Genomic DNA, 27,767 nt, shown 5'->3' on the forward strand with positions numbered 1-27,767 from the left:
GGTCTCGGATCCCACCCCTCCTGCCCCCAAAGCTGGCTTTAAGGACTCACATCCTTTGTGCCGATGACACTTAAATATTTCTTGCCATAACTTCTCTCTTGCAGAAAACCTGACATGACTTTAGGATTTGAAAACAAAAGCAATCTTAAGGATTGAATGAGACATTTGTGTTGCCCACACACTGTTTTAACGTAGCAAAGAAACCTGCACCCCTCAAAGGGCTTAAGGAACTTTTAAAACTAGTCTTTGGTAAAACCACATGTGTATATTTATTCTAAATCAACCTGAACTTTTGAAACGTGCAATTGTTGAGATTTTGCAAAATCAATAAAGGAAAACACATACAGAAAAAAGTTACGCTGCACCCTCTAATCAAATAAGGTGACCAAGTTTAAATTCATCATTAGGAAACTAATCAATAATTGACTTGAGTGATGCTTTGTTTATTTTTAAGAGATAACCTATTTTGTTGGAAAATATGTATAACAAGCCGTATCTGAATTTAGCTCCTCCTGATGTTTTTACTCGGTTCCAAATACAATGATGTTTATATTTTCTATTAGTTTGTAAATACGGACTCTGGATGGTGCATTTGTGTTTTCATTCCATGGGATACCCCCCTCCCTCCCACCCCTATCTATTTTTTTCTCTCTTTTTGTAAAGGTGACTTTCTAGCAACGTCTTTGTCTCTGTTTGGTGGTGGGCTCCTGGACCTGGACTTGCCCCAAATTTTGTGTGTGCAGTGAAGGCTTCAACATCTTATGAAGGATATTTTCTTTCTACAGCAGAGGACTCAAAAACAGATTAAACAAGCCAGTCTCCCATTTTGTATCCTAATCAAACAACACACATGCCAAGCATATAAAGACATGAGGGTGGAAAATATCTGAATAAGAAGGCTTTAAAGGAAGTCACTTAGAAACTTAAGTTTAATGTGAAATGCTTTGCAAAGACACTTAAAATGAACTTTATGTTAAGAAAACCACTGTGAAACTAAATTGTACTGTTATTGTTGGCTTACCTGTGTGTTCAGCAATCTCAGCCCAAAATTATGTTGTAATTTAAAGAAAGTGGAAAATTCTGCTCTAGTGAATGTAAAAATGGCTTGCTGTGAAGTTTACATTGTTGTACAGAAGCATGTTTCACATGTAGGTAAACTGGTGGTGGTATTAGAAATACAAATGCTATTTAATTTTTTAAAATTCCCTTTATTCATTTCTGCAGTTAAAGGACCTAGTTTAGCCAGTAAGTCTTTCTAGACCAATTCTGTTTTCACTTTAATGTTAATAGAGCTGTGGGGTGTGTGTGTGAGAGAGAGAGAGAGTGTGTGTGTGTGTGTGTGTGAGTGAGGTGTCGTGTTTTAAAACAATTGCTTTTCTTGGGTATAATTCTACATTTTTTCTTTTCTGTTTAGAAAGTTCTTCCTGCTTGGGATATAGGCTTGAAACTACGTTTTAAAAACATTGGTACAATTCATCTATTGGAAAATTAATATATTATGGGTTTTTTTTTTTTTTTGGCATTCTGTGCAATAACTAAAAGGGCACATCACTAGATAATGGATGTTAAAGATGCATTCGGTTAGGTGATCTTGGTTTCTTCCTCTCTGTGCTGTGCACAGTCCACATGGCAACCCAGTTCCGTCACATCGGTTTCATGGCTTCATTTAAAAAACTCAGATGGCTAGAGGAACTAGGTTTTCAGATCACTAGCATATAAACAGTAAGCAGATTTCTGACACACAAGTTACATTCAAAGAACTGCTTTTTTTCCAACTACAGATATCTTAGAGGGCTTTGAACTGCATTTATTTCTAAAGCAACCGAAATTCAGTGCTACAAACAGAGGATTATAACTTCAGGAGAAGAATAAGCAGAAGGAGCAGATGAACTCTCAGGGCCATAGTCTTCCTTTGATCTTGTAAAACTCCTATTGACATCTGGAGTTCCCAGTCTGGTAAGAAAATAGACTATAAACTGAATGGAACAAAGATACCAGTCCAATATTTTGGTGAAGACTTTAAAACCATACTGTACAGGGACTCTCCTGCCATCCAGAAAAACTGACATAAGGTACAGAATCATCCTTTATCAGATATTTTTAGATGGCTATTAAGAGTCTTTAAAAAACTCAATTGTATGAAACACAATGAAATATTTATCTAAATTAAGAAATCTCTTGTTATTCTATTTATAATTTTTTCTGGTTCTTGTATTTTTAAAAAAATCTAATATTAATGATGCCAAGATTTTTTTTTCCTTCTCTTCTTCCCCTCAGGTCTTTTCTTAGCAACAGTGAATTCACATGGAGTAACTTAAAGACAACAGAAAGCTAGAATACAACTTGCTATTCAAAGCAAATTATGATTTAAAGCTACTCTTAAAAATAAGAGAAGGAAAATGGGATGGGGATTGTTTAATTTTTAGACGTTATTATTATTGGCTAATGTTGACATATTTCCTTTGTTTCTTAGGGGGTAAAAGTGTTGTTTTTAAACTGGCAAATGCACTCTTCAGAGGTCCTTTCCCATCCCATTCACAGGGAGAGGTTAAAGGTTCAATTTCATGGCCTCCATGCAGGCAGTACTCTCCCTCACAGGCCGCAATAGCATTACCTGCAAAGGATAGGATGCAGTTGTACGACAGACGCATCTTTTTTTTTTTTTTCTTTCTACTTTTAATGACCCTCTTATTGAATATTGGGCTGAAATATAAATTAAAAAACACGTTGGAAAGGATGTACAACCGAAGGCTGTGTATGTATATACAGTATGTCAAAAAGCCTTTATTTTTATACTTCAAATGCTCTAAATTAATAAAAAGTAATAATTACCATGTTATCTTTTATTTTTTATTTTCAAAATGCTTCAGTGACCTAGCCTCATGGTAGAAATAATCTTTAGTAGTAGTAAAGAATAGGTATCGTCTAGAATGTGCAGATATTTTTGTTGACGTCAGCTACTGAGGTAGCATTTCAGGAGGCAAATAAAAAATCCAGTTTGGTTCTGTCAGTGCCAAGGAGATATTTTTTTGGAGTGCATGTTAGTACAGGAATCTTTGGAAATGCCAAGAACGTACTTCTATTTTGAAACATTTTTCCCTTCATAATACACATTTTAACACTGCAGATAGATGACTTCATACCAGAAGCTGTCACTTTAATAATTTGGAAATGTACTTTAAACAGTCTTTTTAAGAATGGCATAGGTAAGAGTTCTGAAAAAAGATATTTGGATGCAAACACGGCACAAATGGGCCCAAGGAGTGGTTCCAAATTGTTATTTAACATGAAACTATTTCAGCAACAAAAATTGTTTTCAAAGGGAATTATGTGAAGGAAAGTACTTCAACATAATTTCATGTTTTCTATTTGTCCTAAAAGACTTCACATATCATGATTTAAAAAAACAGTGCCAGTAGCTTTGGGAAAGTAGAGGTGTGATGTAGATTATTACTCTAAAGAAAACCAATGGATTTAAATTTTAACATAAAATTCAATATTTTTAAAATGCCATTTTAGTGTACTTTAAAAATCTTTTCCTTGTGCCTTTTAGTTATTATTTATGGAAGAATTCCTTAAAAGAACTGTTCAAATTTTGGCTTAATTTTTTTTTATGACTTTAAGCATTTCTTGATCTCTTGGGGAAAAAAGTAATTATGAATACAATGAATTTTCATTGTGAATCAGTGTGAGAGGAATACAGGTCATGAAATTTATATTGCTTTTATGAACTATATCTGATTTCTATGCTCGATTAACACACCTCCTTACTTCATATTATCTTTCTTCTCACAGATTTATGGATGTGGCCAAAACTACTGTCTCAAATTGTCTAGAGATAATTTTTGGAGTATCAAAATAGATTTTCATGAATCTAGAGTTCATGAATAAACTGTTTCCCCTTAATTGTACATAAGATTGTAAATTATAATTCTACAATTATCAGCTCAGTGCTGTATAGCAAATATCCATTATTTCAACACTTCATAGGTAATCACCAGTTCTCTTGAAGCCATGAATAGGTGTATTCATAAACCAGCAGCATCACTGCACCACCTAGAAAAGAAAAGAGCTGCTTTTTATCTCAAATCCTGCAAAATAGCATCATTTTTCCCACTGGGTTTCTGGATCTGTGAAGTCCCATTAGCCTATCAAGCAGGGGCTGCTTAGACTCACCAGTCTTCGGGCTCTAATACGCTGATGTAAAACTATTGTGGAAAATTCTCACAGCAAAATCAAGACCATCTTGAGTCTCCAAATACATTTTTTCCCCATGAGTTTCTGTGACTTTCAGCATTTCTCATCAGATTCTTTTTCAGGCACTCTTAATTTTTAAAAGTAAATAAATATAGACACATTTAGTCATGTAAGGGCATGTGGCTTTCCTGCAAACAAACCTTCATATTTTTCATATGTAGGCAAAGGATTTATCTTTTTCAGTCCATAATTAACATTGTCCTAGTTGCATTCAAGAAGGAACTCTCTAAGAGGGTACTTGACAGATGAGTCCAGCTTTCGCATATAGCCTTCAGACTGGGTTGCAATGTGAAAAATAGCTTCTGAATATTTAAAAATATGTGCATTACAAAATATAGCTAGCTTTCATCCTCCTCTTGTTTTCCTTCCTCTTCGCCTCATATAAATGAAAATTGGTAGTGGGGTTTGGGTGCCATAAGACCACCATTCAGCTTGAAAGAGAAGAGTTCTATAACTGGCTTCCAAGAGGCTTGCTATGTAATATGTCAACAAGAATATGATACAGAAAACTAAGCACCCAGGTTGCAGAATACCAAGAAATCAGGAGAGGCATTTGCATGTGGATGATTTTGTGTTCTGTCTGATGCCGTAAATGGCACGTCTCCCATGCTCTTGAATATAATCTATCCTCTCATGTCTGTGTGAAAAATGTGGACAGATACCCTGAGCACAACTTTAAGAAGACTTGGCTGCACAAATAGAAGATGGACTTCTCACGAAAACAACCAGAACTTGATTTTGATCTTAGTTATTTTGTACACACTGCCATCTGTGTGTGAGTGTGTGTTTTTTTAATCTACAGGCCACACATGTTTGTGTAACCTTATACCAAAGATAATTACCTGCCTGTAATTTTCATTTTTAACCCATGAAGATACTCTATTAGACCCCTCTCAGCTGCTGTAGCCCTCTTGGTACTCTGGCAAACAAAGACGACCCACTAACACAGGGCTGTTAATACCTATGTAATTGCTGTGTTTACTCTTCTTAACTGTTTTCAGTGTAAGACAAGAACATGCAGAATTGGGTTAGTTTTCAGCCTAGTGATGTCTGGAGTTTGACCCACAGACTTCACGATTCTCCTTTCATGGGAGGTAACTGGTTGTTAGCCACATAGAGCTGCTGAGGCTGTTATAAAAAAGGTGAGATGCTTCCCTACTACGAAGGATAAAAGTTGCAGATTTACCTTTCTTTCATTTTTCACTCTTTCTGAAAAAATCTTGTCCTTAAGTCAAATGTCACACCTTTCTACCTTTCCTTTCAAGTTGCTAGGGCTTGCATGTTTGGAGGACTTAGATGTGAGTGGGGGCCTGGTCCTTGAACGAGATTTCCAGTCATTCACAGTTGTGTTTAGCCTGGATGGTACATTCACAGCAACCCATTTCATCGTATTTAACACTATATCAACTCAGGACACCTCATGCAAAAACATTTGAAAAGCCAACCAAACATTTGCAAGCCTCTAACAAACCTTGGGGTCAGATTATTTAAGAGTTTGGGATTAAGGTTCCAGTCAATTACTGTTTTAGGTTAAACTCTCCCTGATCACCACTCCTTTTAGGCCCATCGCCTCCTGAGAAAGCTGGGTTAGGGTCATTCTTATGATTTTCTCTAATACTAGGTCTACCAGCAGGTTTTTACTGTGCGGTGAAGGGAAAACACCACATACGTGCAGACAGAGTTGCACAGAATCACCAAGATTCTTTACAATTGGCTTTGTTTTTACACACGGGCCAATGACTAACAGGAGGCAAGTCTGAATCTCAAATGTGGAGCAAAATCCATGCTTATATGACTAGACAGGTTGGGATCGATGGATCGGGAATTGTGGAAGTGTTTTCTAAATACGTGTCAGTGTGGGGGTGCCTGGCTGGCTCAGTCGGTTAAGCGTCCAACTGCGGCTCAGGACATGATCTCGCGATTGGTGAGTTCGAGCCCTGTGTCGGGCTCTGTGCTGACAGCTCGGAGCCTGGAGCCTGCTTTGGATTCTGTGTCTCCCTCTCTCTCTGCCCCTTCCCCAGCTCACACTCTGTCTCTCCCTTAAAAAGAAATAAGCATTAAAAGAAAAAAAAATTTTTAAATATGTGAAAGTGTGAGCTGTTCACTGCCTTCAGTTTACAGACCATTGTTCTCTATCCTCACATTGGTAGAAATGCTGGTTCACTGGGCTGAGATTTGATGGTCAACATGCCTGTGTGTGACATTGGTGTTAAAAGGGAGGAATGGGAAAGGGAGAGAGGAGAGGAGCAGGTGAAGCTTCTGGGAAAGAATACTAGGATGTCTAAGCAGGTGAGTGTGGCCTGGTTAAAAAAATATGTGGGCTGGTGCATACCTCTGTCCTTACACAGAAGGTTGCTTATAACCCAAGACTATTTGCCCAGGCAGTTGGGTCTGCAGCAGTTATTTTCTCATCTATTTACACAGAGGCAGCTGACTCTCCCTGTGGGAATGGGAGCCGGCTTTATTTTGTGGGCTGGCATCTTGAGGTGAGGCCCTGAGCCAGGAGCCTCCACCGTCATGCTGACAGAGGCCCAGAAGGTGAGTGCTAGGCCGCAGCACCACAGCTCCCTGGACGGTATTCACAACTCACAGGTGATTGCGAAGCCAAGTGGTTCTTGCCATTTGTGGAGGCAAGTTATCCCTCTTTTCTGTTTTTGAAATGAAGCTGAGGCAGGAACAAGAATGAACCTGGGGCACCAGGAAAGTTTTATTGGGCTGCTCCCTCACTCACTGAGAATCCTTTCCTGTAGCCAGAAGCCACTGTATGTACATCTCTGTGCTCACTCAAACTTCAACTGGCTGTGGATCCTTTTCTATTGACTTAAGCTGGGCTTTTTGGCTTCTATCAGTCTCTAGCAAGGCCTTAAATAGTACCTTATAAACAGAGGTGGAAAACATTTTTTTTTTTAAGAAAACATTTCTAATGGATACCTTTAATATCTTGAATACTCCTAGACAACTTTATATCCTCAAGATTTCCATCTTTCACAGTGTGATAAACTTAATGTGTTGCTGATAGACACAAATAAAAAAAAAAGCGACACCAGAATAAAGAAGGGAGGATATAAGTAATAAAAACATCATTACCTGGTCCAAGCCTCATAATCTTGGGAAGCAGGCCTTTGTACAAAGCTAAAATCCTACAACAGGAAGGGAAAGAGCAACATTCATAACTCTGAAAAGAAAATGGGGTTGTACCTCAGCTTTATGGAGCTGCTGACACAGCATCTACAAGAACATTTATTTGAAATTACACATATCGCAAACCAAAAAATATCTGGCTATGTGTCTTCTGCAGCAAATTGGACAAAGGGAAAGAGTTAATCAATTCTTTGATGCCCAAGCTCTGCTGATCATCTCCACCAGAAATATGACTTTCATCAGTGAGATGGCTTTTGCTCTGAACACAGGTCTTACTTTCAAGACAGCTGTGTACATGGACAAAATGACTTTTGTAATCGAATTTAAAAGACCACAAACTCAGTCTGCACAAAAGGAAATATGATATAGCTTCGATCGAAATAAAATATTACTTGCTTACTTGAGAATAAGATCTGGGTGAAGAGGTATGAAGAGACAAATGTAAGACTCAAAAACACTAGCAGAAAAAAACCTGTACTTCACATTTTTGAAAGAAAACCCCTTGCACAGAACTCTCGTGTTTAATTCCCCCAGGAGAATATAATGAGGTGACATTTTGATTAGATTTACAGTTAGAAGACAATCACTCTCCTGCCCACACGTTAGCAGGGTGTATTAGAGCATATTGTGCAAACTGACAAGCAAAAGGTTCATCTTCGCATTCTCAAACATACAGCGGATTGTAGGATGGTGGCCCGAGGTTCTTGATGGTGTCAGAACTCCTTGCCAACATTTCCTTACTGTGTTATCTCACGAAGTTTGTCATTCATTAGAGCTTTTCCAACACACACCCAATTTCGGAGGGTTTAGTGGCTCTCATCAAAATGGAAGCACAGTATAGCTTTAATAATACGTGAACCCTGCACATTTATTAAAATAAGAATGTTACCCTTCTTCCTGGTAGACTGTTGCCATTGTTTTAAAACAGGTTCTGTACTTGATCTCTCCAGGAACTGGCTGAGGCCCTTGAATCCTACTTTTGGCAACATCAAAAGGGATGTTAATGACTGAGGCTATTGTGCCCGAGAGAAGACCAATCCCAAATTTTCTCAAAAATTCCAAGGTTGGATCCTAAAAGAAAAGAAGAATAAAATAACAGAAAGGGAAGCGGAAGCCCCTAAATTGGCTCAACACTATAAAGCAATATGTATTTAAGCAGAGCATTGCACTCCCCGGCACCCTCCTGTTATTCCAGCGGAACACATTAGGATTTCCTAGGCTGGAACTTGTTTTCTTGACAATCCCATTGGCTATGTTTTTACACATGGTCTAAATTGCTGAAGTACACATTTCCTCACACAGGATTTATAAACACAGTTCATAAAGAAAGACTGGTATGGCATATGGGGATGATTTGTATAATTGGGCTTCACAATGTACTTAGTATTACTGTATCAAAACAGGAGAAATCCAAGCACACTATTAGCTAATTGGCCAGAATATTTTACAAATGACAGCAACTTCCACCATGAAGCCTACTAAAATGCTCATTTGTGTGTGGACCCCCAAATGTTAAATTAAATCAAGGCTACTCTTGGTCTGCTGCTATTCCCCTCCAGGTTTTTTGCATTTATTTTCACGTGTAGCTGATCCACTGTACTGAGAAGTGCTAGCTTCCTGTTATTAACAAACCAACTTGGGGAGGCTGCAAAACAGCCTGTGACATTCTGTGCATTATAAACAGTAGTAAGTCACTGGACTAATTGGCTGAAGAATTTACAACCTATTGTTCCTGAGTTATTCTTCCTTCGTGGCAAAGGAAGAGAAGGAGAGAGAGAGGCACAGAGAAGGTGGTGGGGAGAGAGAAGAGAGGAAGAGAGAGAGAGAGAGAGGAGAGGGAGACGGAGAGAGAGAAATTTCTCCTATTTGAATTTAGGTCCTCTACTTTGGTCGGATTTGATTTTCTACCCTCCCTGCTCTGCTTTCTGACATCAAAGTATTTATTTAGGTCTTATGTGGGAGTCACTTTCCTTCAGCCTATTTTTGTGCCCAGTGAGCTCACATTATGCTTTGTTATAATGAATTTGCTGGGAAGTTCTCATTATGTTTTCAGCCTCAGTTCTTGCCCTGAAGAGAGGTCATCCCACAAACCATGCAGAAGCTCATGAAGACCCTCCCCCCCCATCTTTCTCCTGCCCTCTCATTTGGTCAGTATTTCGGGAGTATCTTCACACAGGAACAGTACAGGGTAGTGCCGTGATGCTGTTTTACCCAGGAGAACATAAGTGGAGAGACATACCCCACTTACTTAAAAAATCATGTCTGAGCATTGCATGCTTCTAGCTTCTCTGGAAGAAGAAAACTCTTGGAAGCTCTGAAATTTTCAACCGAACCAAGAGCCAGATACCATCACAGAAGCCCCTATGTGGCTAAATATAAAAAGTGAAGGGTTCGGTAATAATTCTTGGATCTGGGCCATACAGGTGCCGGGTAGGTTTAAAGGGATTTAAAAACCAACAGGGTGTTTCAACAGGAAAAACAATGCAGTGATTGCAGTATGAGTGAGGTGTGTTTAAATAATTCCCCCTCCCCCCATTTTTTTCTCTTTTACAAGGAGAGAAAAATGCCTTTATGTTACCCTTCTCCATCATGGCCCAGAAGCAGAACCGGGGCTCAGAAGGATGGGGTGTTCGGGCCTGGCTCTGGTTTGTCTGGCCTTGCACGAGTCACCAAATCACACAGAGCCCAGTGTGCAGAGGGACAAGTTTAACACCTGCCTTACCTTTGTACTGTATTATTTTCCTGAAAAATAAAAACAATAATAGCAATAAAAGTGCTATGAACATTGGATAAGCCTGGCAGAAAACGGACAGTATTATTATGTAGACTGTTCTGTAGAGTCTCAAAACATCCTGTAATAAGATTCTCTTACGGTATCCCTGCGACACAGCCCAGCTCTCCTTTTTGAATTGAGGACAAGGGTGGTAATGATGGCTTGTACGTACACTGCCCTTTTGGGACGTTTGGGGGACCCTGTCAAGCATGCGGCCTCTCCCGTCTCCTGATGTGTTCACCGAGGACTAGAGGTCGGGGGTGGTGTTCGGCACTTGATGAAGGTCACTGTGCTAAAAGTCACTGCTGGAGGCCAAAACCGAAAGTCTTCAGCCTATCACAGTGTTCATTAGCACAAGTACGTGTTGAGCCCAGGGTTGCTATACACTTTCCAGACTAGTTGTAAGGTCCCACAGTGGTTTCCCACAACAGATGTGCAACAGAATCACCTGAGAGCATTGCAAAACGTGGATGCCTGGGCCCCATGTCAGGTTCCCGGATCAAAATCACATGGGAAAGGGCCTGAAAATGATTTTTTTTTTTAATTTTTTTTTTCAACGTTTATTTATTTTTGGGACAGAGAGAGACAGAGCATGAACGGGGGAGGGGCAGGAGAGAGGGAGACACAGAATCGGAAACAGGCTCCAGGCTCTGAGCCATCAGCCCAGAGCCTGACGCGGGGCTCGAACTCCCGGACCGCGAGATCGTGACCTGGCTGAAGTCGGACGCTTAACCGACTGCGCCACCCAGGCGCCCCCTGAAAATGATTTTAAAAGATCCCCAGGACTTCTGAAGCTGCCAAGCTGAGGACACATGTCCAGGAATCAGTGATTTTGATATTCCACACGGGCAAAGCAGATGGTCAGTTGCTACCCTTCTGGGCATTCAAGGAAGGAGAAGACTTCTTGGGACAGCCAAGAGGTATTCCTCACCACCTGGTCTCTGGGCCCTTGGCCAGTTTCGTCCTTGGAGCCCATGGTTTGCTTTATGCAGCAACCTCGCCTGGGACTGGGTGTGCCAAGGAGAGCCCTCTCAGCTTGCCTCTTGCCTCTTTTTTTTTTTTTTTTTTGCTACATGTCATCGACCATTCTCAAAATGCAGCCTCTCAACATACCTCTCCCCTGCATCCCCTGCTGGCCACTCCCACTGCTGTGGCTTAGGTTCCTGTTACCTTACCAGGTCTTGTTTTCTTTTTGCTCTCTATCATCTATTCTTCACAGTGGCACCAGGCTCTCTTATTTGGAAAAGCAGATCTGCTCCTGGTCCCAAAGATCCTCAATCCTTCCCCACTGAACAGAGAGTAAAGCCAAAGCTCCTCACTTGGCCTTTGGTTTCTTTCCTACCATATGCTTCCAACTTCTCTCTCCAGCCTCAAGTTCTGCACCTCCACCCCACTCCCATGCTATAGTCACCCTGGGTAAATCATAATCGTGCAAAGTTAAGCCGAGCACTTTTCTAACTCTCTTATTCAAATGACTTACACAGCCTATAATGTCCTTCTCCATTACAGTCACCTAACGTGGTCACACTCCACCTTAGAGTTCAGCTTGATTCCCACCTTGCCCAAGACACTTAATGGATCCCTGTCAAAACTGATTTCTCCCTCTTCTGTACTCTTGAACTCCGGTATGAACCACAATCATTGCCCTTGCTAAGGCTCACTTTGCGTCTGGCTTATTTTTGCACGTATCTCTCATCCCTGCTGGCTTGTGAGTTGGCACCGCCTAGAGACATGTGTTACTTCTCTTTGGGTCACCTATTACACAGTGTACACAGTAGGCACTAAATAAATGTCTGCCGATTGGCCTATCGAGGTACTTGTTCAGTTATTTTTTAGAAGCAGTGAGAATCAGGCCTAGCCCTTCATCATTACTTCTCAAGATTCAGCATCTTCTATCCTAGAAACGAACCTCTACTAGAACTTTACATGGGGACACTAACATGGGGACACGACAGGGCATTGGCATTTGTAAAGAAAAGTATTTCAGGGCAAATAAATTGAGACTCTCATGTCACAGAGCTAAGCCTGGGCTTGCTAGATCCCATTGCTCAGTGGCTCACAGGGAGAACCATGATACGGCAGTCTGTGACCAGATCTTAGCGGAAGAATGTGATGGGCATAGAGTAAGGTCTTGAAACATTACTCCTAGGCTCTTTTTTCTTATACTTCCTGATCTTTTCTTAGTAGGGAGAGGCACCCACTTGCCTGAAGAATGAGGATTATTGTAGCAAGACTACAGAAAGTAAAAGGTAATATTCAGTGTTTTTGGTTTTTAAACTATGCCCTTTCATGTATTATATCAGTTAATCTTCACAAAAACTTTGATGTAAGAACTATTATTATTATTCCTGTTTTAAAAATGAGGTAACTGAAAGATTAATTATAAGAAGGGAATTTTTGTTACATCCATATGAACCAAGGCTTTGTGTTAGGTCATAATTTTTCTTTTTTTTAAATTTTTAATGTTTATTCATTTTTGAGAGAGAGAGAGAGAGAGAGAGAGAGAGAGAGAGAGAGAGAAAGCAGGGGAGGAGCTGAGACAGAGGGAAACACAGAATTCAAAGCAGGCTCCAGGATCTGTGCTGTCAGCACAGAGCCTGACATGGGCCTTGAACTCATGAACTGTTGAGATCATGACCTGAGCCAAAGCCGGATGCTTAACCGGCTAAGCCACACAGGCACCCTGTCTTTTTCTTTTTTTTTTAATGTTTGTTTATTTTTTGAGAGAGAGAGAGAGAGAGAGAGAGAGAGAGAGAGAGAGAGAGAATGAGAGGGAAACACAGAATCCAGAGCAGGCTCCAGGCTCTGAGCTGTCAGCACAGAGGCCCACATGGGGCTCAAACACACAAACTGCAAGATCATGACCTGAGCTGAAGTTGGATGCCTAAGTGACTGAGCCACCCAGGTGCCCCTAGGGCATGTTTTTTCTACTGATACTCTTTAGAGTCAGTGGCTAGGCTGGTGGGAGAGGTGTCCCAGCACCACTTGAAATTATAAGCAATGCTTCTGTGTATGTGTAGATGGGTTTTTCTGGAAAGAGTGTCTATAGATTTTGTCAGGCTCATAAAAGCTTAGAAAAACTTCATGAAACTATTTCCTCTACCAGTAAATTTATAAAGTAAGAAGAGGGAGGTCAGGGTTGAAAACACTGGGGCTGAAAAAAGAAAGCCCTCATCTTCACAGGGGTTATCAGGCAATTCACCTTAGTGGAAAGATTTCTACACACATTCCTGCCCTGGACTCAGGTTACTCGTAACCATTTCTATGAACTCAGTGGTTCTCAAAGTATGGTGCTTGAACCATTATCATCAATACTACATGGGAACTTCTTAGAAAGAAAAATTGGGGTCCTATCCCAGGCCTACTGATGGCGATGGAGCTCAGCAATCTGTTTAAACGAGTCCTCCCGGGGCGCCTGGGTGGCGCAGTCGGTTAAGCGTCCTACTTCAGCCAGGTCACGATCTCGCGGTCCGTGAGTTCGAGCCCCGCGTCAGGCTCTGGGCTGATGGCTCGGAGCCTGAAGCCTGTTTCCGATTCTGTGTCTCCCTCTCTCTCTGCCCCTCCCCCGTTCATGCTCTGTCTCTCTCTGTCCCAAAAATAAATAAATGTTGAAAAAAAAAAAAATTTAAACGAGTCCTCCCAATTACTCTGCCGGACACTAAAGTCTGAGAACCACTGGTCAACTGGAAGTTTATGGTTCATCTCTCTGTATCCTTGGGTTGGGTAAGAGATGCTCCGAGAAGCTCTGGATGTGCTGGGGAGGACTGTAAAGCTTTCTTTGGTGGAAACAGGGCTTTATTTAAGGTTGCAGAGCTAAAGGCAATGCTATTAACTCTTTCCACCTCTCCTACCCCCAACTCAGTCCAAAGCAAGAATGCCCACTGTGAGGTTTTGGGTATGAGTGATACCTGTCACATAATCTGAATAGGTCATTCTGTACTGGCCATCAGTGAATCACTCAAGCATTTCTGTCAATAATGATAACACATCACAATTAAATTAATAGCAAAAATAGAAACATATATGTGATATAATACTTGTATTATTTTTCATAACTTTCATGAGAAATAATGGTACTATTAATTGTTACTTATTGCTAGACACCATCTTTTTTTTTTTTAGGTAGGCTCCATGCCCAGCATAGAGCCCAACATGGGGCTTGAACTCATCACCCTGAGATCAAGACCTGAAACAAGAGCAAGAGTTGGACACACTCAACTGACTGAGCCACACAGGTGCCCCCAAGATGCCATCTTATATTCAAAAAATATATACAAAACATAAGAACCCTGTGGATTCGGTATGTAACACCATTTTAAAGATAAGGACACAAGACTGAGAGAGTTAAATCAGTTGTCCAAGATCACACTGCTTACAAGAGGTAGAGCCTGGATTTGAACTCATGTTCTTCTGATTCTCAACCATATATTCTTAACCATTATATCATATTGTTTCTATCCATCATTCATTTTTTGTTTATTCATCCAGCAAACATTTACTGGATGTCTATATATGCCTGGTCCTACACTGGGTGCTAGAGGTGAGTGTGAAGGTAAATGATCCAGAAAGGGGGTGGGAGGGCATTAATTATCAAGTATTACAGTACAATGTGATAAGAAAGTGGGGATGTGAACAAAGTGCAGGGGAAATATTCTGTAGGGAGAAGGAGGTTACTCTTGGGCCTTCACTCTCAAAGTCCTGTGAGAAAGTACCTAGCTTCTCTGCCTCTTAAAAACTTAGTCACTTCTTGATCTCTGTGTCCAACATCCCAACTTCTCTGGGGAGGCCCCCAAAACTGGCATCATTCTGGCAAGTTGTGGAGTTCTGACAGGTTTAGCTACCTGGGGGAGAACTGAAATGGAGGTTTCATAGTCCTCCCCTTTCTCAGCACAGAGCAGACAAAGATGGCAGCTGCCTGCTTCACCCTGAGGAAACAACATACTATCAGACAACCAATGGGTCAAAAAAGAAAGTAGAAAATAACTTGAGACAAACATAAATGAAAAGACAATATAGATAAAAGGAAAAGACAAAACTTACGGGATGTAGTAAAAGAATACTCAGAGGTAACTCCATAGTGATAAACATCTACATTAAAAGAGAAAATCTAGGGGTGCTGGGTGGCTCAGTCGGTTGAGCTTCCAACTTTGGCTCGGGTCCTAATATCATGGTTTGTGAGTTTGAACCCCGCTTTGGGCTCTGTGCTGACAGCTCAGAGCCTGGAGCTGCTTCAGATTCTGTCTGTCTCTCTCTGCCCCTAACCCACTCATGTTCTGTCTCTGTCTCTCTCTCTCTCTCTCCCTCAAAATAAATAAGCATTAAAAAAAGATCTCAAATAAACAACCTAATTTTACAGCTCAAGGAGCTAGAAAAAAGAAGAAAAAATTCAGTCCAAAATTAGCAGAAGGAAAGTAATAATAAAGATTAGAGCAGGGATAAATAGAGACTAGAAAAAAAAAGAAAAAAAATGAAATTGAGTTCATTTTTTGAAAAGATAAAAGTGGCAAACCCTCAGCAAGACTAATAAAGTTAAAATGAGAAGAATTGATGTTTTGAGAAGATGGCAGCGTAGAAGGACACTGGGCTCACCTCATCCTGCTGATTGCTTAGATTCCACCCACATCTGCCTAAATAACCCAGAAAACCACCAGAAGACTAGCAGAACGGACACTCCAGAGCCAAGCCAAGCCAAGAGGCCCACAGAAGAGGGTAGGAAGGGCAGAGAGGCAGTAAGTGCTACACGGACTGGCGGGAGGGAGCCAGGCGGTGGAGGGGCAGCCTGCCCGGCAAGGCAGAGCCCCCAAATTCTGGCTTGCAAAAGAGGAGGGGATGGACTGCATGAGTTCTGACAGCTAGCGGGACTTAACATCTGGAATTTTAAGTCAACAGCTCTGCTCACGGATTGCAGGGAGGGCAAGAGGACACCTGGAGGGAGAGTTGTTGAGCCCCAGAAGGCAGAGCTTGGTGGGGGAACAAAGGCGCTGGCAAGCGCCATTTCTCTCTCCCATCCCCTAGCTGAAATTCCAAAGGGAACCAGTTCCCATCACCGAACTTGCTTACACCACGCAAATGCCCAACGCTGTGCTTCTCTGGGTCCATCCCTCCGATGGGCCTGCCTCCCTCCCGGTGCTGCAGGGCCCCTCCTGCAGGGGGCCACTGATGGCAAAGCTAGCTAAGCTTGCCTCTCCCACCCCTGTGCACCTTGTTGATCTACCCCATCTAATATGCCCTTGGCCAGATCCCATCGAAGCAGCACCACAAGCCTGGCAGTGTGCAAGCAGCCCAGACAGGGGCCACGCCACGCCACGCCACAGTGAGTCCTGCTCCTGGGAGAGGGGAAGATAAGGTACACACCAGTCTGACTGTGGCCCCAGCGGTGGCCTGGGGGCAACCATCGGGTCTGACCGTGGCCCCGCCAACCAACACAAGTTTCTCCGGACAGCACAGGGGAAGTGCCCTGCAGTTTGGACTACCTCAGGGACTACCCAAAATGACCAAACGGAAGAATTCTCCTCAAAAGAAACTCCAGGAAGCAGCGACAGCTAACGAATTGGTCAAAACTGATTTACGCAATATAACAGAACAAGAATTTAGAATAATAGTCATAAAATTAATTGCTGGGCTTTAAAAAAGCATTGAGGATAGCAGAGAATCTATTGCTACAGACATCAAGGGACTAAAAAATAGTCATGAGGAACTAAAAAATACTATAAATGAGGTGCAAAATAAATTGGAGGTGGCCATAGCACGTATTGAAGAGGCAGAGGAGAGAATAGGTGAATTAGAAGATAAAATTATGGAAAAAGAGGAAGCTGAGGAAAAGAGAGATAAAAAAATCCAGGAGTATGAGGGGAGAATTAGAGAACTAGGTGAAGCAATCAAGCAGAACAATATCCGTATCATAGGAATTCCAGAAGAAGAAGAGAGAGAGAAAGGGGCTGAAGGCATACTTGAACAAATCATAGCTGAGAACTTCCCTGATCTGGGGAAGGAAACAGGCATTGAAATCCAAGAGGCACAGAGAACTCCCTTCAGATGTAACTTGAATCGATCTTCTGCACAACATATCATAGTGAAACTGGAAAAATACAAGGATAAAGAGAGAATTCTGAAAGCACCTAGGGATAAACAGGCCCCATCTTACAAAGATAGACACATGATGGTAGTAGCAGACCCATCTACTGAAACTTGGCAGGCCGGAAAGGAATGGCAGGAAATCTTCAATGTGATGAACAGAAAAAAATATGCAGCCCAGAATCCTTTATCCAGCGACTCTGTCATTCAGAATAGAAGGAGAGATAAAGGTTTTCCCAAACAAACACAAACTGAAGGAACTCATCACCACTAAATCATCCCTACAAGAGAGGCTAAGGGGGACTTTGTGAGTAAAATGTTACAAGGACCACAAAGTACCAGAGACATCACTACAAGCATGAAACCTACAGACATCACAGTGACTCTAAACCCGTATCTTTCAATAATAACACTGAATGTAAATGGACTAAATGCTCCAACCAAAAGACACAGGGTATCAGAATGGATAAAAAAAAAACAAGACCCATCTATTTGCTGTCTACAAAGAGACTCATTTTAGACCTGAGGACACCTTCAGATTGAAAGTGAGGGGATGGAGAACTATCTATCATGCTACTGGAAGTCCAAAGACAGCTGGAGTAGCCATACTTATATCAGACAAACTAGACTTTAAAGTAAAGATTGTAACAAGAGATGAAGAAGGGCATTATATAATAATTACAGGGTCTATCCATCAAGAAGAGCTAACAATTACACATGTCTACGCACCGAATACGGGAGCCCCCAAATGTATAAAACAATTAATCACAGACATAAGCAGCCTTATTGATTAGAATGTGGTAATTGCAGGGGACTTTAATACTCCAATTACAACAATGGATAGATCATCTAGACACAGAATAAAGAAACAAGGTCCCTGAATGATACATTGGATCAGATGGACTTGATAGATATATTTAGAACTCTGCATCCCAAAGCAACAGAATATACTTTCTTCTCGAGTGCACATGGAACATTCTCTAAGATAGATCACATACCGGGTCACAAAGCAGCCCTTCATAAGTATAAAAGAATTGAGATCATACCATGCACACTTTCAGACCACAATGCTGTGAAGCTTGAAATCAACCACAGGAAAAAGTCTGGAAAACGTCCAAAAGCATGGAAGTTAAAGAACACTCTACCAAAGAATGAATGGGTCAACCAGGCAATTAGAGAAGAAATTAAACAATACATGGAAACAAGTGAAAATGAAAACATAACAATCCAAATGTTTTGGGATGCAGCAAAGGCAGTCCTGAGAGGAAAATACACTGCAATCCAGGCCTATCTCAAGAAACAAGAAAAATCCCAAATACAAAATCTAACAGCACACCTAAAGGAAATAGAAGCAGAACAGCAAAGATACCCCTACCCCAGCAGAAGAAGAGAAATAATAAAGATTGGGACAGAAATAAACAATATAGAATCTAAAAAACCTGTAGAGCAGATCAATGAAACCAAGAGTTGGTTTTTTGAGAAAAATAAACAAAATTGATAAACCTCTAGCCAGGCTCCTCAAAAAGAAAAGGGAGATGACCCAAATAGATAAAATCATGAATGAAACTGGAATTATTACAACCAATCTCTCAGAAATACAAGCAATTATCAGGGAATACTATGAAAAATTATATGCCAACAAACTGGACAACCTGGAAGAAATGGACAAATTCCTAAGCACCCACACACTTCCAAAACTCAAACAGGAAGAAACAGAAAATTTGAACAGACCCATAACCAGCAAAGAAATTGAGTCAGTTATCAAAAACCTCCCAACAAATAAGAGTCCAGGACCAGATGGCTTCCCTGGGGAATTCTACCAGACATTTAAAGCAGAGATAACACCTATCCTTCTCAAGCTATTCCAAAAAATAGAAAGGGAAGGAAAACTTCCAGACTCATTCTATGAAGCCAGCATTACTTTGATTCCCAAACCAGACAGAAACCCAGCAAAAAAGGGAACTATAGGCCACTATCTCTGATGAATATGAATGCAAAAATTCTCAACAAGATACTAGCAAATTGAATTCAACAGCATACAAAAAGAATTATTCACCAGGATCAAGTGGGATTCATTCCTGGGCTGCAGGGCTGGTTCAATGTTCAGAAATCAATCAACGTGATAGATCACATTAATAAAAGAAAAGATAGGAACCATATGATCCTGTCAATCTATGCAGAAAAAAAGCATTTGACAAAATTCAGCATCCTTTCTTAATAAAAACCCTCAAGAAATTAGGGATAGAAGGAACATACTTAAACATCATAAAAGCCATTTATGAAAAGCCCACAGCTAATATCATCCTCAAAGGGGAAAAACTGAGAGCTTTCCCCCTGAGATCAGGAGCACAACAGGGATGTCCACTCTCACCGCTGTTGTTTAACATAGTGTTGGAAGTGCTAGCATCAGCAATCAGACAACAAAAGGAAACCAAAGGCATCAAAACTGGCAAAGATGAAGTCAAGCTTTCACTTTTTTCAGATGACATGATATTATACATGGAAATCCTGACAGACTCCACCAAAAGTCTGCTAGAGCTGATACATGAATTCAGCAGTCACAGGATACGAAATCAATGTATAGAAATCAGTTACATTCTTATACACTAATAAAGAAGCAACAGAAAGACAAAGAAAGAAACTGATCCCATTCACAATTGCACCAAGAAGCATAAAATACCTAGGAATAAACCTAACCAAAAGATGTACAAGATCTGTATGCTGAAAACTATAGAAAGCTTATGAAGGAAATTGAAGAAGATACAAAGAAATGAAAAAACATTCCATGCTCATGGATTGGAAGAATAAATATTGTTAAAATGTCAATACTACCCAAAGCAATCTACACATTCAATGCAATCCCAATCAAAATTGTACCAGCATTCTTCTCGAAGCTAGAACAAGCAATCCTAAAATTTGTATGGAACCACAAAAGACCCTGAATAGCCAAAGAATGTTGAAGAAGAAGACCAAAGTGGGAGACATCACAATCCCAGACTTTAGCCTCTACTACAAAGCTGTAATCATCAAGACAGCATGGTATTGGCACAAAAACAGACACACAGACCAATGGAATAGAATAGAGACTCCAGAATTGGACCCACAAAAGTATGGCCAACTAATCTTTGACAAAGAAGGAAAGAGCATCCAATGGAAAAAAGACAGTCTCTTTAACAAATGGTGCTGGGAGAACTGGACAGCAACATGCAGAAGAATGAAACTAGACCACTTTCTTACACCATTCACAAAAATAAACTCAAAATGGATGAAGAACATGAATGTGAGACAGGAAACCATCAAAACCCTAGAGGATAAAGCAGGAAAAAACCTCTCTGACCTCAGCCGCAGCAATTTCTTACTTGACACATCCCCAAAGGCAAGGGAATTAAAAGCAAAAATGAACTATTGGGACTTCATGAAGATAAAAAGCTTCTGCACTGCAAAGGAAACAATCAACAAAACTAAAAGGCAACTGACAGAATGGGAAAAGATATTTGCAAATGACATATCAGACAAAGGGCTAGTATCCAAAATCTATAAAGAGCTCACCAAACTCCATACCCGAAAAACAAATAATCCAGTGAAGAAATAGGCAGAAGACATAAATAGACACTTCTCTAAAGAAGACATCCAGATGGCCAACAGGCACATGAAAAGATGCTCATTGTCTCTCCTCATAAGGGAAATACAAATCAAAACCACACTGAGATATCACCTCATGCCAGTCAGAGTGGCTAAAATGAACAAATTAGGAGACTATAGATGCTGGAGAGGATGTGGAGAAACAGGACCTCTCTTGCACTGTTCGTGGGAATGCAAACTGGTGCAGCCACTCTGGAAAACAGTGTGGAGGTTCCTCAAAAAATTAAAAATAGGTCTACCGTATGACCTAGCAATAGCACTGCTAGGAATTTACTCAAGGGATACAGGAGTGCTGATGCATGGGGCACTTGTCCCAATGTTTATAGCAGCACTTTCAACAATAGCCAAATTATGGAAAGAGCCTAAATGTCCATCAACTGATGAATGGATAAAGAAGTTGTGGTTTATATATACAATGGAATACTACTTGGTAATGAGAAAGAATAAAATACAGCCTTTTGTAGCAATGTGGATGGAACTGGAGAGTATGCTAAGTGAAATAAATCATACAAAGAAAGACAGATACCATATGTTTTCACTCTTATGTGGATCTGAGAAACTTGACAGAAGACCATGGGGGAGGGGAAGGGGAAAAAAAAGAGAGGGAGGGAGGCAAACCATAAGAGACTCTTAAGGACTGAGAATAAACTGAGGGCTGATAGGGGGTGGGAGGGAGGGGAAAGTGGGTGATGGGCATTGAGGAGGGCACATGTTGGGATGAGTACTGGGTATTGTATGGAAACCAATTTGACAGTAAATTTCATATTAATATAAATAAATAAGAATCAAATAAAATCAGAAATGAAAAAAGAGACATTATAACGGACATCACAGAACTAAAAAGGATAAAAGACTACTATGAATGATTATATGCCAAGAAACTGGACAACCTAGAAGGAGTAGACATATTCCTAGAAACAACCTTCCAAGACTAAATCATGAAGAAATAGAAAGTATGAACAGACCTATAACTAGTATGGAGATTTAATCAGCAATCAAGAACCTGAAGACAAAGGAAAGCCCAGGACCAGATGGTTTCACATTGTTTCTACCAAACTTATAAAGAATTAATACCAATGCTTCTCAAATTCTTTCAAAAAATCAAAAAGGAAAGAACACTTCCAATTCATTTTGTGATACTAGCGTAACCCTTATATCAAAGCTAAAGATACCACAAGGAAAAAAATTAAAAAACTACAGGCCGAGACTCCCGATAAATACAGATTTAAAAATCCTCAATAAAATACTAGCAAATTGAATTCAACAGCACATTAAAAGGATCATACACTGTGGTAAAGTGGGATTTATCTCTGGGATGCAAAGATTTTTCAACACACCAAAATCAATTAATGTGATACAGCACATTAACAGAATAAAGGATAAAAAAATAACATGATCTTCTCAATCGATGCAGAAAACACATTTGACAAAATTCAACCTGCTTTCATGATCAACACCCTCAGAAGGTAAGGAACATAAGGCAAATCCCTCAACATAATAAACTCCATACATGTAAAGCCCACAGCTAATATCACACTTTACTGTTGAAAAACTGAAAGCTTTTCCTCTAAGATTAGTAACAAGGCAAAGATGCCTGCTCTCATCACTTCTATTCAACATAGTACTGAAGTCCTAATCAGAGAAATTAGGCAAGAAAAATAAACAAAAAACATCCAAATCAAAAGTAAACCTGTCCCTGTTACAAACAACATGGACTTATATATAGGGAAAAACCTAAAGATTCCTTAAGAAAATTAGAATAAACAAATTCAGTAAAGTTGCAGGATACAAAATCAACATACAGAAATCACTCATGTTTCTATACACTACAAACAAACTATCTAAAAAGAAATTAGGAAAACATTCCCATTTCAATGGGATAAAATGAATAAAATACTTAGGAATAAACTCAACTAAGGAGGTGAAAGTCTTAAATACTGAAAACTATAAAACGTCAAAAAAATTAAAGGCAACATAAATGAAGACATTTCATGTTCATGGATTAGAATACTTAATATTGTTAAAATTTCCACAATACTGAAAGTGATCTAAAGATTCAATGCAATCTCTATAAAACTCCAATGGCAGTTTTCATAGAAATAGGAAAAAATTCTACAACTGAGTATACCCAAGTCCATCCTAAGAAAGAAGAACAAAGCTGGAGGCATTATAATTCCTAATTTCAAAGCCTATCATAAAGGTATAGTAGAAAACATTATGGCACAGGCATACAGACATATAGTCCAGTGGGACAGACCAGAGAGACCAGAAATAAATCCAAGCATATATGACCAGCTAATCTTCAACAAGAGTGTCAAGAATACACAATGGGGAAAGAGCAGTCTTCGACAAATGGTGCTGGTAAAACTGGAAATCCACATGCAAATGAATGAAATTGAAACTACATATTATGCCCCCCACACACACAAATTAAAGACTTAAATATGGGACCTGAAACCATACAACTCCCAGAAGAAAACATATGAGTAAAGCTTCATGACATTGATGTTAGCAATGATTTGACACCAAAAGCACAGGCAACAAAAGTAAGGACAGACAAGTGGGATTATGTCAAACTAAAAAGCTTCTGAACAGCAAAGGAAACAAAAGAATAAAAAGGCAACCTACGGGATGGGAGAAAATATTTGCAAATCATGTATCTATAAAGGGGTTGATATATAAAATATAAACTATATAAGGAACTTTTATAACTCAGTACCAAGAAAGCTAATAGCCTGATTTTAAAATGGGCAAAGGACTTGCATAGACATTCTTTCAAAGAAGACATACATATGGCCAATAGGTATATAAAGAAATGCTCAGTCACTAATTATCTGGGAAATGTAGATCAAAACCACAAGATATCACTTCACATCTGTCAGGATGATTATTTTCAAAAAAATAAAAGTACATGTTAGCAAGGATGGGGAGAAATTGGAATCCTCATACACTGTTGGTGGGGGGTTTTAAATGGTGTAGCCACTCTGGAAAACAGTATAGAGTTCCTCCAAAATTAACAATAGAACTACGATATGATCTAGCAATCCCACTTCTGGGTATTTATCCAAAAGAATTGAAATGAGGACCTCAAAGAGATATTAGCACTCTTATGTTCATTGCCATACTATTCACAATAACCAAGATATGGAAACAACCTAAATATCCATTGACAGAACAGATAAAGAAAATGTGGCATATTTATACAATGAAATACCATTTGCCTTTAAAATGAAGGAAACTGCGATATGTGACAACATGGATGAAAGTTGAGGACACTATGTTAAGTGAGCCAGTCACAGAAAAGACAATTACTTCATGATTCCACTTATATGAGGTACCTAAAATAGTCAAATTAGTAGAATCAAAGAATGGAATGGTGGTTGCCGGGGCTTGGGGGCAGGGAAATGGGGAGTCACTAATCAAGTTCAGTTAAGCAAGATGAATAAGCTCTAGAGATCTGCTTTACAACATCATACCCATAGTGGACAATAATGTATTGTGCACTTAAAAATATGTTGAGGGTAGATCTCACGTTAAGTGTTTTTATCATAATATAGTGAAAATTAAAAAAAAAAACTTGAGGGAAAAATATGTCACTTAGCCCAAGTAAAATATTTAGGATGGATCATACCTTAATTATGTAAATGGATATTAATGTTGATGAAAAATCTATCTTATTAAAAATTTCCAACTTACTTCTATAATTTGTTCCAACTGTCATCAATCAGGAAACTTCCTGTGTTCCTAACCCACATTCCTCACGCATAAGCCTAAACTATTTTACTCCAATTTTTTGCTCAATTGCAAGGGTAATCAACTGTCACCATTCTTGATGTAATTCATCATGATTTAAAAACTGTTATTGAAATAACCTTTTCTTCCTCATGCTTAAAAACACAGTTCCTTTGAAATATTTATTTGTAAGTAGTATACATTATTTCCCCATCTACAGATGAGTTTTATTCTTTTCTCCTAAGTATGTTCCAATTTTTCTTATAAAATATGGTACTTTAAACTGGAGCTAAGTAGCCTGAAATGTTAATGTGTATTACATGCATTGACCTTATTTGTGATAGCAATACAAAATCCAATATTCATAGTTTAAAAAAAATGATTTAATTCCCCTGCAAACATTTTAAGACTGATGTTAACATTTCACTTCTCAAATGAGACAACTGAGACAGAGGAAAGGTATAACTTGCCAGAGAGACATGGCTAACGAGTAAGTACCAGAATTGGGAATTGATATCAGGTCTCTTAGTAGAACTCTGGCAATTTCCATAACAATGCAATTTGGTGTCAGTGCAGAGCTGAAGAGATGTGTTTTCCAGTCCCTCTTTTGGAAGACCAATGAGTTTCCCTGACAGGACATGTTATTTATAGACTCTCCACAGCTTAACAAGAAACACTAATAAGTGATCCCAAAACATTGGTGGTCATGATGTTCCATAACCTTTAAGAATTCAACAAAAGTTACCACGTCATTGGAAATGAGATCATATGACTCAAAATAGTTAACAATCAACATACTACATATTTGTGACTAACTTAACCATCTAATCCAAACATTATATCCACAGCTAAGGACAGTATTAGTAATTTAAGGCAATGGCACTTAAGAAGTTAATATGCAGAGAGGCAAAATGTCTTGATCAAAAGAAGCATGTGCCTCTCTTTTTACCTTCCCTGGCATGGGCTTTGATGCTTTGCTTCGTGACTGGCCAGCTGGCTGCTAGCTTGATAAACAGAACCTTTGCCCATCTCACAGGCCTTTGTGATTAGGGTCTGGCATCTTTAAGAAGACATTCCACACAGAGACATGCCAGAAGGAGGGGGTAAGGAAGATGGGGGAAGCAAGATCTGTTAGCTAGTGAGGACTAGGGGTGGTGAGGGAGACTGGCCAGGAAGCCTGCTGCTACCCATAAGGCAAGGCTTAACAGAGTGTAGCAATGGGCGAACAGCATGAATATATACCTTAAAGTCTAGTCTTAGAATCTTCCTACGACCTCATGACAGCCCAAATTAAATTTCCTTTGCTCCCCACAGTTCACTCATTCTCTAATTCCTCCTGTCATCACACTGCATCGGAGATCCTCTCTGACTAGCTTTGACCTAACTTGAATTCAGTACACCCTGGCTACTACCTTAGATAGTCTTTAATAAACACACTTAGAGAAACATTCTCCATTCAGGATGGGCCTTGGTTGATGCTAGATTGGATTTACTGTTCCTTATAAAAAGTTGCTAAAATAGGTTTGCCATTTGAAAAATTAAAATTATAGTTGAGAAGTGACTGAAAGAGGTTGCTGTAAATTGCTTTAAGACAATTAAAGACAATATAGTTGTCCTACAAAGAGTCACATGATTTTCAGGGTATCACAAGTTGCTGTTTTTTTTTTAGTAATTATTTTTTAGAGAGAGAGAGCGAGTGAGTGCACAGGTGGAGGAGGGGCAGAGAGAGAGGAGGACAGAGGATCTGAATGCAGGCTCGAACTCACGAACCACGAGATCATGACCTGAGCCGAAGTCGGACACTCAACCAACTGAGCCACCCAGGTGCCCCACAAATTACTTCTTGATAGAACTCTTACTCTGCTTTCTCTTCCCGCTAGTAGGTGAATAAATTGATGGGGAGAATGTTAGGACCATAGCAGCGTGATTCAAAAAGAATGGAACATTTTAATAAATCTATTAGTAGTTAGATTATATACAAACATGTGGTCAAAACCAATTTTAATGGGCTCCCTCAGTTACTTCCATAATTTTACAATGGTCAGTGGACTGACAATGGTCAGTCTGTGCTAACAACACACATTCTATACTTTAATTCATTTTATCCCCTTTGTTGCACACCACCATCAATAGTTAAAGGGGTAGTTGTGACGCCATCTTTCATCTCCTCAAGGCTGCCAAAAAAGAGGTGATACAAACAGGAATTTTATGTGGATTCTCACATGAAGAAACTGCAGACAACCTGGTCTAGTAATACATTTTTGAAAGTTAATTTCCTTTTGAATCATCCTGTACACTTTGATTTTAGAAAGTTACTTGAATAAGTCTTCCATGTTATCCTGATTAATAAGATACTGAATGGAGGGAGGAGAGATGAAAAGTATAGCTGGAGATCCCTCAGCTGTGAAAGATGTGTCCATAAGACAGCCTGATGAGGGGCTGGATGAACCTGGGTCAAGATGTGAAAGGCCTGGTCTTGGATCTGCTGATTACACAGGTTGGGAGGGGAAGCTAGAATGACAGATGAGGCCCTCAATATTAAAATTTATCATCACAAGCACTGGACTGAACCCACAGGATTACTTTTAAGCACAGTGAATACAAACTGTACAAGTTCAAGGGGAGACTTGACTTGACTGCAGTTCATATACTCTGGGGATTTTAACTGACCATAGTTTTATACGTATCAACATCTTGATGTAAAACCAACACCCACTCTCTGTCCCTTCCACCCCAACAAAAATTTCTCAAGAATTTATTTCTGTACAATCTTTGGCTGCATTAAGAAGATGTGGTACACACCCACACGTGTGCACGCACACACACACATCACTACTTGGTGATGAAAAAGAATGAAATCTTCCCATTTGCAACAACGTGGATAGAACTAGAGTGTATTATGCTAGGCAAAATAAGTCAGAGAAAGACAGCTTTCATATGATTTCACTCATATGTGGAATATGAGAAACACAACATATGAAGATAGGGGAAGGGAAGGCAAAATAAGAGGAAAAACAGAGAGGGAGGCAAACCATAAGGGCTCTTAAATACAGGGAACAAACTGAGGGTTGCTGGAGGGGCTAAAGGGCTGAGGGGTATTAAGGAGGGCACTTCTTGGGATGAGCACTGGGTGTCATATGTAAGAGAT

The 27,767-nt window shown here is 39.8% G+C and overlaps 1 protein-coding gene across 2 annotated transcripts in view; it reads right to left on the reverse strand.

The window, feature by feature from the left end:
• Positions 1 to 2,253: 2,253 nt before the first annotated feature.
• The window catches only part of SLC25A21 (solute carrier family 25 member 21), a 444,650-nt gene continuing 419,136 nt past the window's right edge, over positions 2,254 to 27,767 (reverse strand). The window contains exons 8-11 of one of the 2 annotated variants that reach the window (XR_004343804.1): positions 8,288 to 8,469; positions 7,345 to 7,397; positions 4,177 to 4,324; positions 3,990 to 4,056 (exon numbers count right to left, since the gene is read on the reverse strand). Coding sequence is in view for 1 of the 2 variants with exons in the window: in XM_032593700.1 (XP_032449591.1) it covers positions 3,995 to 4,056; positions 7,345 to 7,397; positions 8,288 to 8,469 (297 nt within the window). In the remaining variant the exon portion in view is untranslated. Of the gene's footprint in view, positions 4,057 to 4,176; positions 4,325 to 7,344; positions 7,398 to 8,287; positions 8,470 to 27,767 lie in introns of both variants that reach the window. The other variant, XM_032593700.1, reaches the window with a different exon arrangement.

Source organism: Lynx canadensis, chromosome B3 (genome assembly GCF_007474595.2).
Source record: "Lynx canadensis isolate LIC74 chromosome B3, mLynCan4.pri.v2, whole genome shotgun sequence".
Classification (NCBI taxonomy): Eukaryota; Metazoa; Chordata; class Mammalia; order Carnivora; family Felidae; genus Lynx; species Lynx canadensis.